Source organism: Ursus maritimus (genome assembly GCF_017311325.1).
Source record: "Ursus maritimus isolate PB19 chromosome X unlocalized genomic scaffold, ASM1731132v1 scaffold_X1, whole genome shotgun sequence".
Taxonomy (NCBI): domain Eukaryota; kingdom Metazoa; phylum Chordata; class Mammalia; order Carnivora; family Ursidae; genus Ursus; species Ursus maritimus.
The window spans coordinates 79396952-79414410 of NW_024423319.1; the positions used below are offsets into that span (position 1 = coordinate 79396952).

At 47.5% G+C, this 17459-nt stretch overlaps 1 protein-coding gene across 4 annotated transcripts in view; it reads right to left on the reverse strand.

Moving 5' to 3' along the window:
• Positions 1–126: 126 nt before the first annotated feature.
• RIBC1 (RIB43A domain with coiled-coils 1) overlaps positions 127–17459 on the reverse strand; it is a 17892-nt gene continuing 559 nt past the window's right edge. Inside the window, exons 1-8 of one of the 4 annotated variants that reach the window (XM_040631348.1) lie at positions 15601–15740; positions 15143–15257; positions 8915–9031; positions 7538–7619; positions 6989–7333; positions 1294–1412; positions 465–859; positions 127–358 (exon numbers count right to left, since the gene is read on the reverse strand). In XM_040631348.1, coding sequence (XP_040487282.1) covers positions 277–358; positions 465–859; positions 1294–1412; positions 6989–7333; positions 7538–7619; positions 8915–9031 — 1140 coding nt within the window. In that variant the 5' untranslated portion in view covers positions 15143–15257; positions 15601–15740 and the 3' untranslated portion in view covers positions 127–276. Of the gene's footprint in view, positions 359–464; positions 860–1293; positions 1413–6988; positions 7334–7537; positions 7620–8914; positions 9032–15142; positions 15258–15600; positions 15741–17459 lie in introns of those variants that run through there. The other 3 variants (XM_040631344.1, XM_040631347.1, XM_040631350.1) reach the window with 3 other exon arrangements.

The window sequence follows — 17459 nt, forward strand, 5'->3', positions numbered from 1 at the left end:
GGGGAAACTGGCACGGGGAAGAAAGGTGAATGGGTGAAGACTGACAAGGTCAGATGCTCCAAGCCCAGGGGCGGGGTGGGAAAGGCAATACCTCATACCTTTTGTGTCCCATGATAGCACACGGCCTTGATTTTAGTGAATAACTTTATTACCTAGGGTCAAAGGTAGGGATAGTGGGGGAAGGGGTTGGGGGAGGAGACCTGCAGCATTCTCCTCTCTGACTCCCAGCTTTTAATGAGCTTGAGGAGGGAGGAGAGAGAGATGAGCATGCTGAGCTCAGCGGCTGCTGGTGTTGAACTGTAGGTGGTACTGGGCCGCAGGTTGATTGGTGTAGATTATAGAATTCAGATAATTCTGCCTGTGAAAGAAGTACAGAGGCGTCAGCTGATGAGCTTTCCCTCTCTCCCTGACCCTTCCCATCCTTCTCTTGGCATTCATCCACATTGCCACCCCCTAGAACTCACTGGGCTTTTTGCTCCTTAGCCAGTTGCTGATTGAAGGAGCCCAGCCCCCTTCGAAATTCAGCACAAAGTTCCCTCTCCTGTTCCTCCAGCTCCATTGCTGCCTGGGCCAAGTGCAAGGCCTGGCTTTCCCATTCGGCATCCAGTGCTTTGTCGGTCTGGCGCTGTGCCTCCTTTTCATGGCGTTGCACCTCCTGGACTTTCCTGATGGCAGCTCTCTGCTCTGGAGTCATGCCCTTCCAACAATAGGGCAGGACCCGGTGGGGAGCCACAGGGTGCTGGGCAACCTGGGGGTTCTCGGTCAGTAGGTCACTCGTGATCTGGTTCTGGATCTCCATGAGGTTGGCCTCCTGTTCGCGCTGCCGCTCACGGCGCTGCTGCTCAGCCAGTTCAGCTGCCTGGTGGGGCCCCCAGATATGAACATTTGGGTAAACAACTTCAGGGAACTCTCAGTCACAGGGGAGGGGAAGACATGGCCCTACTCTCCTCCATCTCTGAGAGAAGGAATAGCTCTTGCCTGGCCTTTGAATGACCTAACATAGGGGGAGGGGTGGAATGGACAAGGAACTTCCCAGCCCTCTGGAAACCCGTAGACTGAGAGGCTGGGGAAGGGAGGGTGGTGTTCTGCTCTCAGGTCACCCTGAGTCAGGATGTGGGGAAGAGCATCTTTTGCCCTAAGAGGGTCCTTAGGTGAAAGGGGATGTTCTCAGGTAGATGAGAGGGCTGGTGTTGATTCAAGAAAGGTTGTGTGGGCAAAGACATGGCTAAGTTCCCCAGGACTTTGTTCAAGGGGTTGGGGAGAGCCTGGTGCACTGAATGGCCCAGGCCATACCTGGGCTTTGTTGGCGTTGGCCATGGCAGACATCATGGCCACGCGACAGGACTCCTCTAGCTTGGCCAACTGGGCAGCCCGCATGTCGACAGCTAGGCGCAGCTGGTCATTGAGCATATCTACACAGAGAAATATGGCCAGGGCACTATACTGGCCTGCCCCATTCCTGGTTCACTCATTCAGCCATTTGTTCAACAAGCTTGGTGGATGTGTGTATGTGTATGTTTGGGAGGGTAATGTCCTAATTATAGGGATGTGGAAGGAATTACTCTTTGGGGCTTAGGGATAGCCAAAGTAGCAGCAACAAGGATTTCTCAAGTGCCTAAGTGAAAGATGCAGGGAGATGGACCAAACATAGATCATACCACTGTGTGGCAATGACAGAGGTGTATACAGGGCATTATGATAGCTTTGGGTGGTGGGTGAGAGAAAGGCTTCCAAGAGGAGGTGATCCTTGAAATGTGCATTGCATATAGAAAGCAAGCAAGCAAAGGGCATGCCAAAGCCCTGTTTTATTCTAGCCACACCTGTTTCTTTGCTGTTTCTAGATCATGCCAGATACTGCCTCAGGGATTTGTAATAGACATTATTCTTGGCTCCGGCTCTTTTGCTTCCCCCAGGTCTTGCTCAAATATTGCCACCCCAGTGAGGCCTTCCCTGTCTCTCCTACCTAAAATTGCAACTTTCCTGTCCCCAACATTTATCCCCCTTCCGATTTATTTTTCTCCCTACCACTTGTCACCATCCAATATACTCTATATTTCACTGACGTTGTCTATTGCCTGTCTCTCTCCTCACTAGGAAGTAGCCTTGGTGAGGGCAGGGATTTTGTCTGTTTTATTCACTCCCATGCCCAGAACCTAGATCAGAGCCTGGCACATAGTAGGTGCTCAATAAATATTTGTCAAATGAATGAAGGAGACCTAGAAACAGTATGGTCTGTATCTGAAACTACAAATAGTCTGCTCTTGCTGGAGCATAAAATGCAAGTGGCTAGGGAGCTTTGTAGGGGCCAGACTAAGGGCCAGAAATTTGCCCTGAAGGTGGTGGGAACATGGAAGGATTTTAAGCAAGGAGGAGACACAATTAGATTTGTATTTTAGAAAGCTCCTCCTAGGGACCAGTATAGAATACAGTCAGGCTGGTGGGGGACAATGGAGGTAAGGAAGCCATCTCAGAGGGCTCAAAGCAGGCCCAGTATATAGAAGGTTACATCAGCAGTACGTGATGAGAGTAAAGAGCGGGGGAGATTTGGATGCTTCCCAGAGTCCTGGCTTAGATGACTGGGTGCACGGTGTGGCCACCACTGGAAGTAGAAGATACAGAATGAAGAGCAGGCTAGGGAACATGGATGAATTGTTTAGGAAGGCTGAGTTGAAGGTGGTCAGCAGGCATCTAGATATCTGATTCTGCGGGTACAGAGTCCTCAGCACAGAGGTGGTGACATGGCAGCTGAAACCAGAAAAGGGTGGAGGGCACTTGAAGAAAGTATGCAGGGGAGGGAAAGCAGTGTGCCAGGGACCAAGTCTCAAGAAAGAAAGGTGTAAAGGAAAAGGAGCCCACAAAGAGCAGACACGGACGGAATGGTCAGAGAGCTAAGAGCAGAATGTACTAGTACAGAAGCCAAGGAAGAGGGAGGCTCAAGAAGGATGTGATCAGAGTCAAGTGCAGCAAGAAAGGTCCAGTCGAGGAGGAAAGACTAGATAGAGCCTCTTGTACTTGGTAACACAAAGGCATTGGTGATTTTACTAAGTCGGGTCACTGAAGTTGGGTGGGGAGAAAAGGGGAACTCCCAGGGGGTTGAGGAAGAAGACGGCAAGCGGAAGCAGATTTTTCAACAAATACAACTGTAAAGGAAAACAGCTAGCTCACAGCACCTAGAGGAATCACAGGGTGCAGGGAGGCTTTAGTTTTTTAAGAGGGGTTAGACATAAGCATGTTTACAGCAGGCACAGAAGGGACCAGTGGAAAGGGAAATGTTGAAAACACGGGGCAGGGGATACCTGAGAGAGCACAGCCTGGGCGCGGGTGGAGGGAGCAGCAGGGATAATGGGGGTCCCTTAAACATAGGCTTAAGGCTTGGCTTTGAGGAGATACAGGGACATGGACTTCAGAGGCTGGAGGGTGGCAGGGGGTAGGGAGGATGGATAGGTGTGCGTGGTTTCATTTCATTCTTCACAGCAACCCAGAGAGGAAAGGAGCAGTACCATTTTTCAGGTGGGGACACCAAGAGGTCCAGAGGTGAAGTCAAAATGCCCAAGGTTACACAGTCAGCAAGTAGCTGGTTGGAATTTGAAGCCAGGTCCCTTGAGGAATCAGCCCACACTCTTTCCATTACACTACGTGGATGCTCCCTTGATATCCTGCTGTCCCTGTTGCCTAGCTCTGCCTTCTCATACATCTGCCTGCTGCCGAAGGGCAGCTGGCCCCGTGGCGCCTTTGCACCTGCTCTGACAAAAATCACCAGATACTCCTAATTTCAAAATCCAACAGACAGGTTTCTGTTCCTACCTAAACTTCGCCAGAGCATTTGCCATGATGGATGGATCCCTGTCTGAAACGCCTCCCTTGATCTCTGACCCTGCTTTCTCATGGTGACTGAGAGAAGGCAAGTCTGGTGGAGTGGCCGTGTGTGGGCTCTGGAGCCAGCCTGCCAGAGTTCACTTCCCGCCTCCGTCACCCACTAGTGCGACTGGGCAAGTCATTTAACAACTCTGTTCTTCAGTTTCCTCCTCTGAAAATGGGGATAATACCAGTACTTGCCTCATGGAGTGGCTGGGAGGATGGCATGAGTCATGATGTGGTAGCAGGCTTAGCACAGTGTCTGATACACAGTAAGTGCCCAAGAAAGGTTAGCTATTATTACTATTTTATACATCTTTTATCCTACCTCCCTGATCCCTTTATTATGAGCTCCTTTTCCTCTACTCATTCATTCACTCAAGACACATTTACTGAGCATCTACCATGGACCAGGCAGTGTGTAAGTCACCGGAGTTGTAATAGTTAATAAGACAGCTCTGACCTTTGTCCTCACAGAGCGCTCACCCTTTCCCAGGCTCCATCCAGGCTTAGCATTCTTCTGTTCCTTAGCAAACCCTTCCCCTGCCTCAGGCCTCCAGGTCTCTCCCTGCAGCCCAGACTGCCTATATGCCACCTTATGATCATATAGATACAGGGCTACCTGTTGGCCACCCCCTCGCTGCGGCAATAGTCTGCTATCTTATTTCCTTGCTCTAGTCTTGCCCTCTAATCCAATCTCCACAATGTTCACAAAAGTTTTATGTCTAAAACACAAATCCTGTGGCACCAGTGCACAACACCCTCCCCCTCCCATGGCTCCTACCTCATTCAGTAAAAGCCAAAGTCTGCACCATGGCCTGGAAGGCCTGCGGGATCTGACCCCTTCACCTCTCTGACCTCATTTCCCATCTCTCTTCCCCTCACTTGGTCTACTTCAGCTACGCTGGCCCCGTGGCCATTTCTCAAACCTGCCAGACACCCTCTCTCCCGCCTCCAGGCCTTTGTACTAGCTACTTCCTCTCCGAGAGCTTTTCCCTCGATTGTTTGCATTGCTCACTCCCTTGTCTTCAGATCTGTATTCAAAGGTTACCTCAGTGAGGTTTTCCTTATTTAAAATGGCAACTGTGCACCCCTTTCTCAAAGTCCCCACGTCGCCCGTTTTGTGCTTTATTTTTCTCCCTAGCAACTGTCTTAACCACCTTATACAGTCGACCCTTGAACAATGCGAGGCTTAGGCAACCAACGCCATCCCCGCCCCCCCCCACAGTCAAAAATCCACATGTAACTTGACTCCCCGAAAACTTAACTACTAATAGCCTACTGCTGCTGTTGCTCTTACCAATAATGTAAAGTCGATGAAGACATACTTTGTATGTTACATGTATTATATATTGTATCCCTACAATAAAGCTAGGGGAAAGAAAACGTTATTAAGAAAATCATAGGGGAGGGGGGCCTGGGTAGCTCAGTTGGTTGAGCATCTGACTGTTGGTTTTGGCTCAGGTTATGATCTCAGGGTCCTGAGATCGAGCCCCGCATCAGGCTTGGGGCTGAGCGTGGAACCTGCCTGTCCCTCTCCCTCTGCTCCTCCCCACTGCTCCCTTCCTCTCTCTCTCTCTCCCTGGAATAAATAAATAAAATTTTAAAAAAAAAGAAAGAAAAAGAAAACCATAGGGGAGAGAAAATACGTTTGTAGTATTGTATTTATTTTTAAAAATCCACATATAAGTGGACCTGTGCAGTTCAAACCCGTGTTGTTCAAGGGTCCACTGTATATTTTACTATTTTATCTTGTTTATTGTCTGTCCCCGTTAGAGTGTGAACTCCATACAGCAAGGATTTTTCTATTTTTGTTCACTGTGCCAGGCACAAAAGAGGTAGCTTAATATATGCAGAATATTGAAATTGTCTTGTCACTCTGCTTTAAACCCTTAAATGGTTAACCATTGCCTACGCAATAAAGTCACAATTCCTTAGTTTGGTGTAGAAAATTCTTGCACATTTTCTCTTCCTCCAAGCTCTCAACCCTAGGCTGCACTAACACTAAACTGTTCATGCATCCTAAACCCTTGGACTATTCACAGCCCCACTTCTCTACCTCTTGCTGCCCCCTCTGCCTAGAATGACCTTGTTTTGACCCTCTCCCTGACTTGGAAAAATTGTACCCAACTTTCCAAACATTGATTCCTAACAGCTGACTTGTGCCACCCCTACCATCCTGCCTCCCTTTCCTTGTGAGAATTGACCACTCCCATATTGATGTTCCCTCCACGTCCTATAAACACTTCTGTCACAGTACCTGTCACAGCACCTACCAGTTAAAGCATAAATATTTGCTGATGAATGACTTGTGCAGATATGTTTTCCTCTTTCCCTAAACTGATTTTCTAGAAGGGGTATGGTTCCGTGGGATCATGGAAGGCAGGGTGCTGGTCTTGTTTACTCTGGTCTCCAATTGTTCATTGAACAATGATTTATTGAGTTCCTGACACCATGGCAGGCACTGTACAAGGCAACTGGGATACAGTGGTGGAAATGAGAGATGCAGTTTGTCTTTAGTGAGCTGACATTTTTGGAGAAAAGACAGACATTCCACAAACACTTCCAGAATCAGTGATATCTCTGACAAATGGTAAACTGAACAGGATGCTATAACAGGATGACTTGAAAGGTGAGCAGTGCAAATAGCTAAGAGGCGATCCTCGCCCTCGAAGGGCTTACTCTAATAGAAGAGGAGGATGTGGTTGCAGATAGTGTCATAGAAATAGTCGCTACTGGTTACTGAGCACTGAAGTTTGTGCTTTATATACAGTATCTCATTTCATTCCCACACAAGCTCTACATGGCATGAATTATTGTCCCCATTTTAAAGATGAGGAAGGTGAAGCACTGAGAAGAAAATTCATTTGCCCAAACCAGGTGGTAAGTGGCAGAGCCGATAGGTCTGTCTTCACTATGCTGCCTCCACATGATGGGAGTTCCAGGCTGATTGGTACCAATGGCTACACGGTCAGTGACCGAAGGAGGTCGGGGAGTTTGGGGTCTGCTCAGTCTAACCTTTCAGCGTCAGCTCTGTGGGTAACTGGACCTCCCCACTCCCTGGGAGTTGTACCTGGCTCAGAACAACTCCCCACCAGGCCTCGGGTCTCAGCCTGGAGGCGCAGCTATTTACCTGCACATTTCTCTTCGGCCTTGACTTGCTGTTGCTCCTGCAGCTGCCTCTCCAGACTGTATCTGAACTGCTCCTGCTGCATTTTCAGGCATGTGGCCCTCTCCAGATCCTCCCCAGCAAAGCACTGCAAGCTGGCTGGGCCACAGGGGGGATCACTGTGGCCGAGATGGGCTGGAAACTCCATCCAGAGACGGCCAGGATCCCAAAGGTCAAATTCTCGCCTGTTCTTGAGCTGCTGCTTTTGCTCCCGAAATTCCTGGACTTTCTTGGCCAGCCGACGTGTCCGTTCTGCCTGTTCCTTCTCTAGCATCTGGGCTACCAGATCATACTGCTCCTGGTAGGTACCTGAGGGTGGTGGGCAGGAACATGGAGAAGGCCCCACAGGAGAGACAGAGCCCACTCATCATGGCCTCTGCTCCCAAGGCCCATCTGGTTTGTCCCACCACACCCCAGGCGTCACGCCCCACTCCAAGGCAGAAGCGCCCTATCTCAGCCCACTCAGGCCCTTACACTATCCTTCTTGGCTTGCCCTTAGCCTTGAGCTCTTACCATAAGCTGCCTCCTTGCTCTGCTCTGTTGCCTCTCGAAGCTTTCGCTCTTCCACCTGGCTGTTGAGTGCTTTGACATCCACCTGATCCCAAAGAAATGAGCTAAATCAGGGTAGGGGACCAACAGCGGGCCTTGAATGCTCGTAACACAAACTGCTCAGAATTTACCCACTTTGGAATCCTCCTATAGATCCTCAGTACCTACTGGATAATGTTCTACCTTCTGAACATGGTCTAGCCTCTGCCTCCTTCTCCAGCCTTATCTCAGTACCTTCCTCCTCTGCCCCACCCTCAGAGCTCTGTGCTCAGAGTTCCCTGTGCATCTGAGGTTGTTGGGAACAAACAGCCTTTGCTCCAGGTGCTCCCTCCACTGGGAGGGAACTCTCTTTCTTCCTCTCTTTACCCAAACTCCTGTTCATCCTTCAAGACCAGCTCAGTCCTCACCTTTCTGATTCCTTTTGCAGGTGCCATTCCCATAGAATCTAGGACCCACTGTCCACATTATATTGAAGTTTGCCTCTGTTGATTTCCTCCACCAGACTGTGAGCCCATTAAGGGCAGAGACTGGGCCTTAGTCAGCTTTGTACCCTACCGCCCAACCCAGTTTTCGGCCCAGAGAAGACCCTGAGGAAATGCTTGCCAACCGGATCTCAATCACACCACACATCTCTCAGCCAACTACTTACTTATGTCAGGCACTGCGCCACCACCATATGTTAATATTCACTTTCACACTTCCTTTATTTAGCTTCATTTTACTGAGAAGGAGCCTGGAGCTTAGAGAAGATAGGTGACTCATTCAAAGCCACACATCTAGTAAACAGCAGACCTGGCCCTTGAGCTTAGGTATGAGGTCTTTTCCAGAATACCATGCTGCATTCCCCCCCCATCCACCTACCCAGCAATCTATTTTTTTCTTAAACTATCAATATTTTCTGTTTATTTTGATTGTAATTCCTTTAAAACATTTCAAGATAGTGTAAAAGGGAATACAGTTTAGTGAAGAGTAAGTCCCTCCCATCTCTGTCGCTCAGCCCGGTTAACAGTTTCTTATGTAGCCTTCCAGACAGCATTTAGGCATACACAATACCAAATATTCTTTAGACTTCTTTTGGCTCCATGTTACCTGTCTCTTGAGAACCAGGCCACTCAGCCCAGAGATGACTGGAGGAGAGTCAGCTGTCACTGGCTCCTCTTCCCCTGCATCCCCAGCCCCCTTCCTTCCCTCACCTGGGAGTGGATACCTTCTATCTCCTTCCTTTCCAGCTGGAGGGCCTGCTTAAATCAATGAGGGCTGTAACAGACACTGCTACATTCCTCTCTGGGTGCAGGAGTGAGGTGACCCCTGGTCCCAAGGAAGTCCTCATTGCCTACTCACCCCCATGACTCGGGTCCGCACATTGAAGAATCGGCTCTGTCGCTCTTTTTCTCGATTTCTTCTAGCCTCGATGGCTGCCTCCTCCTTGGGATCTGGTGACAGGTCTACCTTATACATCTGGAGCAAGGGGTGGAATGGCCAATCAGTGCTGACCACCATCCTTGACTGCACTCCTACCCCTATTCCTTTCTTCCTATAGCACCAATAACACCAGTTATTGATTCCTACTGATTATACCTCCTGATATACTTCATATCTGTGTCCTACATCTTTGCTGTCACCACCCTAATTCAGGCCTCACAATCAGGTGCCAGACAGTATTCTCAGGAGCCTCAGTGGCCTCCCTTGCTCCAGTGTTACTCTCTCTACTCTTTTCTCTGCACTAGCTACTGGAGTGATCTTTCGGAAAGCAAATCTGACCATAGCACACCTCAGCTTCAAAACTTTAAAAGCAACAGGGCACCTGGCTGGCTCAGTCAGTGGAGCATGCGACTCTTGATCTCAGGGTTATAAGTTCAAGCTCCACGTTGGGTGTAGAGTTCATTTAAAAATAAAAAATCTTAAAAAAAGAAAAACCTTTAAAAGCAGCTTTAGGGGTGCCTGGGTGGCTCAGTTGGTTAAGCATCTGCCTTTGGCTCAGGTCATGATCTCAGAGTCCTGGGATCCCGCCAGCACCAGGCTCCCTAATCAGCCAGGAGTCTGCTTCTCCCTCTCCCTCTGCCCCCCAGCCCCAGTCATGCTCACTCTCTCTCAAATAAATAAAACTTTAAAAAATAAATAAAAGCTTTAAAGCAAACGGCTCCCCAGTGTTTACAAGATAAAGTCTAACCCCCTTTGCCAGATTTATAAAAGTCTTCATGATCTGACCCTTGCTCATCTTTCCAAGTCTCAAGCTCATTTACAACTCTCCCCCCTTCATGTTATGCTCTATTTGGTTTTCCCCATTTCAGTAAATGGCAGCACTATTTTCCCTTTATTTGTTACTTATTCTCTAGTCACGCGAAAGGCTAGAGGGCTTATATTTGCCTGTGTTCTGTCATATTTTGGGAAGCCCACTTTTGGCAATGTGAGCCAGCCAAAACCACAGCCAAAAACACTTTTGCAACCATAAATCTGATCACGTCTCTCACCTGCTTAAAATCCTCCACTGGCTTCCCACTGCACTTAGAATGAGATCCAAACTCCTTACCATGGGTTTCAAGATCCGGCTCCTGCACACCTTTCCAATTCATCCCACATCACAGTCTCCCTCACTTACAGTCCTCCAGGCACACTGGCCTCCTATCAAGTCCTCCAACACAACAACTGTTCCCATCTCAGGGCCTTTGTACATGGTGTCTCTTTGTTCAGAATACCATTCCTCAACTCCTCCTATAGCTAGTTGCAATCCTTTATTTATTTATCCTTTTTTAAATTTAAATTCAATTAACATATATTATTATTGGTTCCACAGGTAGAGGTCAGTGATTCGTCAGTTATATATGACATCCAGTGCTCATTACATCAGGTGACCTCCTTAATGTCCATCACCCAGTTACCCTAACCCCCTAACCCCCTGATCCTTTAAAAAAAAAAAACCATTTTGTGACTGAAATACTTGATGTATACAGCAGAATATATATAACCCATATGCAAGTTAAGAAGCATGATAAAAGAGGGGTGCCTGGGTAGCGCAGTCGTTAAAGCGTCTGCCTTTGGCTCACGGCGTGATCCCGGCGTACCGGGATCGAGTCCCACATCGGGCTCCTCCGCTATGAGCCTGCTTCTTCCTCTCCCACTCCCCCTGCTGTGTTCCCTCTCTCGCTGGCTGTCTCTCTCTGTCAAATAAATAAATAAAATCTTTAAAAAAAAAAAAGCATGATAAAAGAGACCCATGAACCAACTCCCCAACTTAAGAAACAGAACTTGGTCAATATTATTAAAGTGTCTTATGTCTCTTCTCCCTCATCCTTACCCTAAGAGACAACCACTGTGCAAATGTTAACATTTGCTTACTCATAGGCATTAATATACTATGTATGAACCAAGGGTTGCTGGAGGGGAGGGAGGGAGGAAGGGGGATGGGGTAACTGGGGGATGTAATGAGCACTGGGTATTCTATAAGACTGTTGAATCACTGACCTCTACCTCTGAAACCGGTAATACATTATATGTTAATTAATTGAATTTAAATTAAAAAATAAATAAAATGAAAAAACAAACAAAATATACTGTGTATGTATAGGACTCCCTGGACAATATTTTGAAATATTCTCTTGTTTTGGAACTTTATAATGTATCATGTAGTATGCATTTTTCTTCATCTTACTTTTTTTCACATGTTCAGTCATTTAACAAATATTTGTGGAGTGCCTACTGTCAGACACTCCTTTAAGCACCTGGGAGACATCAAAGAACAAAACTGACAAGAATCTGAGTCTTTGTGAAGGTTACTTTTTGTGGGGGCAGAGAGACAATAAACAGTACATTAAAGAGTTTGTAAGAAGATGATAAGTGCTATGGGAAAAAATATAGAGCAGGATAAAGGGAATTGGAACTTCCAAGGAAACGGGGAATGTTGCAGTTTTAAATGTGGAAGCCAGGGAAGGCCTAATTGAAAGGGTAATATTAGAGCAAATACTTGAAGGTGAAGGAGTCCCCCATGCAAATATCTAGGAAGTGAACACTCCAGGCAGAAGGAAGAAGTACAAAAGCCTTAAGGTGGACACGAAAGGCACACATTCAGGGGGACAACAGGAAGGCAAGTGAGTGAAGGAGAGGTAAGTAGGAAGTGATATTAGAGAGATAATGTGGGGGGGGGGGCAGAGCACGTAGGACTTTAAAGGCTGTGGCTTTTACTCTGAGAGAAATGGGCAGCCATTGGAGGGTTTTGAGCAGTGGGAATGATGTGTTCTGCCTTTGATTTGTAAAGGATCACTTCTGGCTGCTGTGTGAATAGATTGAGGGGACCAGAGGCAAGGCTAGAAGCAGGGAGACCAGACAGGAGCCTACTGCAGTCGTCCAGGCAAGAGATGATGGTGAATCATGTCAGGTTAGTAGCAGCAGAGATTGTGAGAAGTGGTCAGATTCTGGATACATTTTGAAGGCAGAGCCAACAGGACTTCCTGATAGATCAGATGTGCAGTATGAAAGCAGTATTAAGAATGATTTCGAAGATTTGAGCTGGGGCAATCAGAGGGATGGAGTTGCTATCAACTGAATAGTCTGTGTAGGGACAACAGTATGGGATGGGGGGGATCAAGAGGTCAGTTTGGAAATGTTAAGTTGAAGAGGTCTATTAGATATCTACTGATAGCAGATGGTATGGTGAATTTTATTATCTGTCAAAAAGATCTGCTACTCCTCCCCTACAGAAGGCGTATACATGCATATTTCATTGCCCTCAACGTTATCCACGTGGTTGGTTTTGCCCTCTGCTATGGGAGAACTGACATGTGCTCTTCCCAAACAGAACTAAGAGCCATTATGCGATTGCCCCCCACTTTCTTCTCTTCACTCTCTGCTATGAGACTGGCAATGTCCCAGGTAAGACTGGCAATGTCTCCTTCAGTGTTGGTTCTGGAATGATGGCATAGAGCAGAGATGTAGCCAACCCACATCAGACAAGCAGCATGAGTGAGAAATCCTTGTTTTTCTAAGCTACTGAGATTTTGGGGTTGTTTGTAACCTCAGCATAATTTAGCTTATCCTGACTGATACAAATGAATTTAAAGCTATGAGGCTGTAACAGATCTGTAAGGGAGTAAGGTAGATGGATAAGAATGGCCTAGGGGAGATGGGGAGAGAAGGAGGAGTCAGCACTGGAGACGAAGGTGAAGTGTCTGGTGAGGTGGGAGGGAAACCAGGAGAGTGGTGTCTGAGAAGCTTTTGGGAGAGAGTGAGCAACTGACGATATGTTAAGATAAGGATTGAGAACTGACAGGTTTAGTAATGTGAGGGATGCTGATGACCTTAACAGAAACATTTCTAGTGGGGTTGTGGGGATGAGACTAGGACTACACAGCACAAACAACCCAGTTTATTATTTTTTTAAACTGCAAAAGACGGAGGATGAACCTGCCGATTAAAAGAAATATATATACAGGTGGGGAAGTTTCTCCAGCATATATCTAGGAGTGCAAGTGCTGATCATGGGGCATAAGTGTACTTAACTTTACAAGATAATGCTAAGTTGTTTTCCAAGGAAACTGTACCAATTTACATCTTCACTATGGTGTATAAAAACTCCAGTCAATCCATGTCCTCCACAATACTTGGTACAGCAGGCTTCTTAATTTTTGCCAATTTGGGAGTATAAAATTATAATTACCAATTTTTATTGGAATTATCATTATTGCTAGTGAGGCTGCACATCTTTTCATGTGTGTTTTGGCCATTTTTGATTACTCTTCTGTGAATTGCTCTTTCACACCTTTTGTCCATTTAAAAAAAAATCAAGTTGCTTGTCCTTTTCTTATTAATTTTAGGAGTTCTTTATGTATTAAACACACTAATCATTTCTTAGTTTAAATGTGGCAAACAGGGGGCCTGGGTGGCTCGGTCAGTTAAGCACCTGCCTTCGGCTCAGGTCATGATCCCAGGGTCCTGGGATTGAGCCCCAGGCTGGGCTCTCTGCTCAGCCTCTCCCTCTCCCTCTGCCCCTCCCCCTGCCTGTGCTCTTGGGCAAATGATCGTGCTCACTCTCTCTTTCTGTCAAATAAATAAATAAATAAATAAATAAATAAATAAAATCTTAAAAAAAAATCAATGTGGCAAACATCTCCAATCTGTGACTTGTCTTTTCATTTTATTATTATTTTTTTTAAAGATTTTATTTATTTATGTGACAGAGAGACAGCCAGCGAGAGAGGGAACACAGCAGGCGAGTGAGAGAGGAAGAAGCAGGCTCCCAGCGGAGGAGCCTGATGTGGGACTCGATCCTGGAACGCCGGGATCACGCCCTGAGCCGCAGGCAGACGCTTTAACGACTGCGCTACCCAGGTGCCCCATTTTATTATTTTTTAAATAATATTTACTTATTTTTAAAGCAAGATCTATGCCCAACGTGTGGCCTGAACTCATGACCCTGAGATCAAGAGTCACATGCTCTACCGACTGAGCCAGCCAGGTGCCCCTCACTTTATTATTATTTTATGGTAATTTTATGGTAACAATTGATACATAAAAAAGAATATGGTTAACACTCATGTAAGTTACGAAGCACAACAACCAAATGAACACCTGTGAACCCTCTGCAGAAGCCAGAAAATAAAACATTATCAATACTATGTGCACCCATCCATTTTTTCACTTTCTTTGTTGTACTTTGGATGAATTTATATGTAGTCAAATTCAGCAATCTTTTCCTTTAAGCTTAGGAGTTTTCATTATTTAAGAAATCCTCTGAGGTCATATTCTGCTCTATGTTCTAAAATGTCTAGAATTTTGCCTTTCTCATTTAAGTTTTTAATCCATTTGGAATTGCACTTTATATACAGTGTGAGAGGCAGGGATCCAATTTGATTTTTTTTCCAAGTTCCGTCTTATCTTTTTAAATGGAACACTAGTTCCTGTCAATTATATGAGATTGCTGTCCTTTGGTCATTTTGTCCCCCTAGCCTGATTGTGACTGTTTCTCCCAGTTGAATTCATTTATGGTTCCTCTACTAGATTTCACCAACCAAGCTTTCTCTTTCCTGGACTTGTCATAAGACTTTTAGACTCTCCCCAGCCTCCAGATGTCATTTTAAAAGTGGTTTCAGGAATGGCTATGGCAACCCCAGATCCTTTCCATGTCTAAGTCTAAGCACCAACCCCAGCCAACTCATTCCATTTGTGCCCACAATGTAAGGTCACTGAAGGGGGAGATTTGGCAGATATTTTAAGCTTCTTGGATTCTTAAGGCCATGACCTTGTAATGAGTAGGTGGTATAAGGTGTAGGGGGATGAAAGTATGAAGGAGAAGGATAGACAATATGGGGAACAGAGAGGGGAAACGGACGGGGGGGGTAGAGCAGGCAGAAAAGGAAAGGGGAAGGAGGTCAACAGGGTAGTACACAGCAATGGAGGACCGAGAGCAAAAGAAGGGGAAGGAGGAAAGCAAGGGAGGGGCCAGAGGGGGATGGAGACGAGGAAATGGGGTGGGGATGAAAAATGAGGAGAGACAGATAAAATGGGGAGAAAGGAAAGAGAATAGAGATGGAGAGCAGTGGCTTAGGGACCCTGACTCCCAGAGGTTACACAAAATACCTTTCTTAGCAACGAGTGTCAATTTTGAGGCTCCCAGGTTGGGTCTAGGTTCAAGTAGCCAACAAGTGGCTCGAGTCCAAGACTATTCTTAGGCTACAGCAACAATCTCTGAACTCTGCTTGGAGAAAAAGGAAGGAGGCAGGGGATAGAGGCAGTGCCTCTGGCCATAGCTTTCCCCAGCTCGTGACCCTGCCGCTTCAGAGTACCCTCATCTCCCTTCACACTCCATCCCTTTTCACCCCAGCCCCCTTCCCACCCCAACCCATCCCTACCCCTGTTCCACTGCACTTCCAACCCTACTTCACCCTCAGCTTGGTCTGAGCTCCCCTAACGCCAAATCCTCCCGCCGCCCCTCCTCCCCGTACAACCCTCGCTCCCCGGGGGTCCTTCCAGTCCCCGACCCTGTTCTTGTTTGAGCCTTCCAGCCTGCCAGGGTAAAGCCGCAGCCAAGCTCCCACCTTCCTCTTGCCCTGGAGGGCATAACCCTGCTGTGACTTGTCTCAGCAAACGTGGGCTCCCATCCCGCCTGCTTCCTCGGATCCCCAAAGTTGCTGCGTCCTCCGTCACCACCTCTATGGCTCGGTACGCAGGGTCAGCGGTTTGCGTGCCACGCAACAAGAAAGGGGGCGGACCCAAACTCCTGTTTGGAAGCTCGCGCACTGGCAACGGCTCAACAAACTTCACGAGCCCGCTGTTCCGCTCTCGCCGGAAGCCGGAAATCCCAGTTAGGCCCGGACTTATTCTCGCGAGGTTTGTCGTACGCCCGGCCTGCACTGGGTGTTTCCCGGCGGGCTACTCCTCAGTTCCGCATGGCGTAGGCGCGGCTTTGTAGCCGCCGCCCGTCGCCGTCCGGGTTTCTGAAACGATTGAGATCGAGAACTTTAAGTCGTACAAGGGTCGGCAGATTATCGGACTGTTTTCAGAGGTTCACCGCCTCATTGGACCCAATGGCTCTGGTGAGATAAACCTGGCTGCGGCCCTGCGCACGTCCCGGCCTGGACCCCCTAATCCGGTAGCAGAGTAGTACAACCCAGCCCATGCGACCTGAAATGTCACGAACCTTCACAGGTTCTTTTCCCTCCGGAGCGGGTTCAGGTCGAGCTTGCTTTCCCCGCTTGGGTACTCTGACTCTAACCTCTTCCCCAGGTGCCACTTGTCTACTCTTTGCGCGGCCCCCGCCCCTGAGTGAGTGGTACGGGCCGTTCTGTACGTTACCCAGCCCACTGCCCCCTCCCGCCAAAAGTGGCGCGTCCGGAGTTGTCCGCCAGTCGCGGGCCGCGCAGTTCCCCGCTGGACCTGCTGAATCTGGCTACTTACCCTGCCTTCTTTGAACTCTTCGGAAAGTGTGGGACCGCTAGTAGGCTTCCCAAGGCCTCCGGTCCCCAGCGGTACACTTTTCCCTCAGCCCAGCGCCCCCTCCCGCCTCTCTTTGGTATGCTCCAATTCCTCCTTTTTTTAACTGTCCTCCCGAGGCGGCACTTTTGAATTTCTGACCCAGCGCTCCCGTCTCCAGCGGGAGTGCTTGGGGTGTCCACCCTCCACCTCCTTTTCAGAGGTGGGGATGGCTCGAAATACCCCCTTTGTTATCACTGAAACCATTGAAAGGATTCATTCGCTCGCCAAATTTATTGAATGCTTACTGTTTTATAAGGAGTTGTTCAAGGTGCTGTGGAAACAGCGGAGAATAGAGTAAGCCTTGCTGTCAGGGGACTTGCGTTCCAGAGGGGAAAGACAATAATAAAGAAGGAGAAAATACGACAACTTTTGGCTATGATGAATGCTATACAGGAAATGAGGTTGATGGCATACAGTGACTTGGCTGGTGTCTTTAGAAAGAGCGGTCAGTATATGCTGTATGGTGTATTTGAAAGTTGCTGAGAGAAGAGATCTTAAAAGTTCTCATTACAAGGGAAAAATTGCTTATGTGAGGTGACGATGTTAACTTATTGTGGTAATCATTGTTTGATATATGCAAATAGGGAATCATGTTGTATACCTGAAACTAATACAATGTTTTATGTCAGTTATATCGCAGCAAAACTGGGGGGGATGGGGGAATGGTGGTCAGGTAAGACCTCGATTTCCTATCTTAACTCCTTTTCTCTAAATGATACCCTATTGGAGTGCCTGGGTGACTCCGTTAAGCGTCGGTTAAACTCTTGATCTCAGCTCTGGTCTTTATCTCATGGTGGTCAGTTCAAGTCCGCCTGTTGGGCTCCGTGCTGGGCATGGAGCCACTTTTTTTAAGAAAAGTAAATAATACATTATGGATTCCTCCCATCTACCCTCACAAGCAGTCTGTTTGGAATTCTGCTGT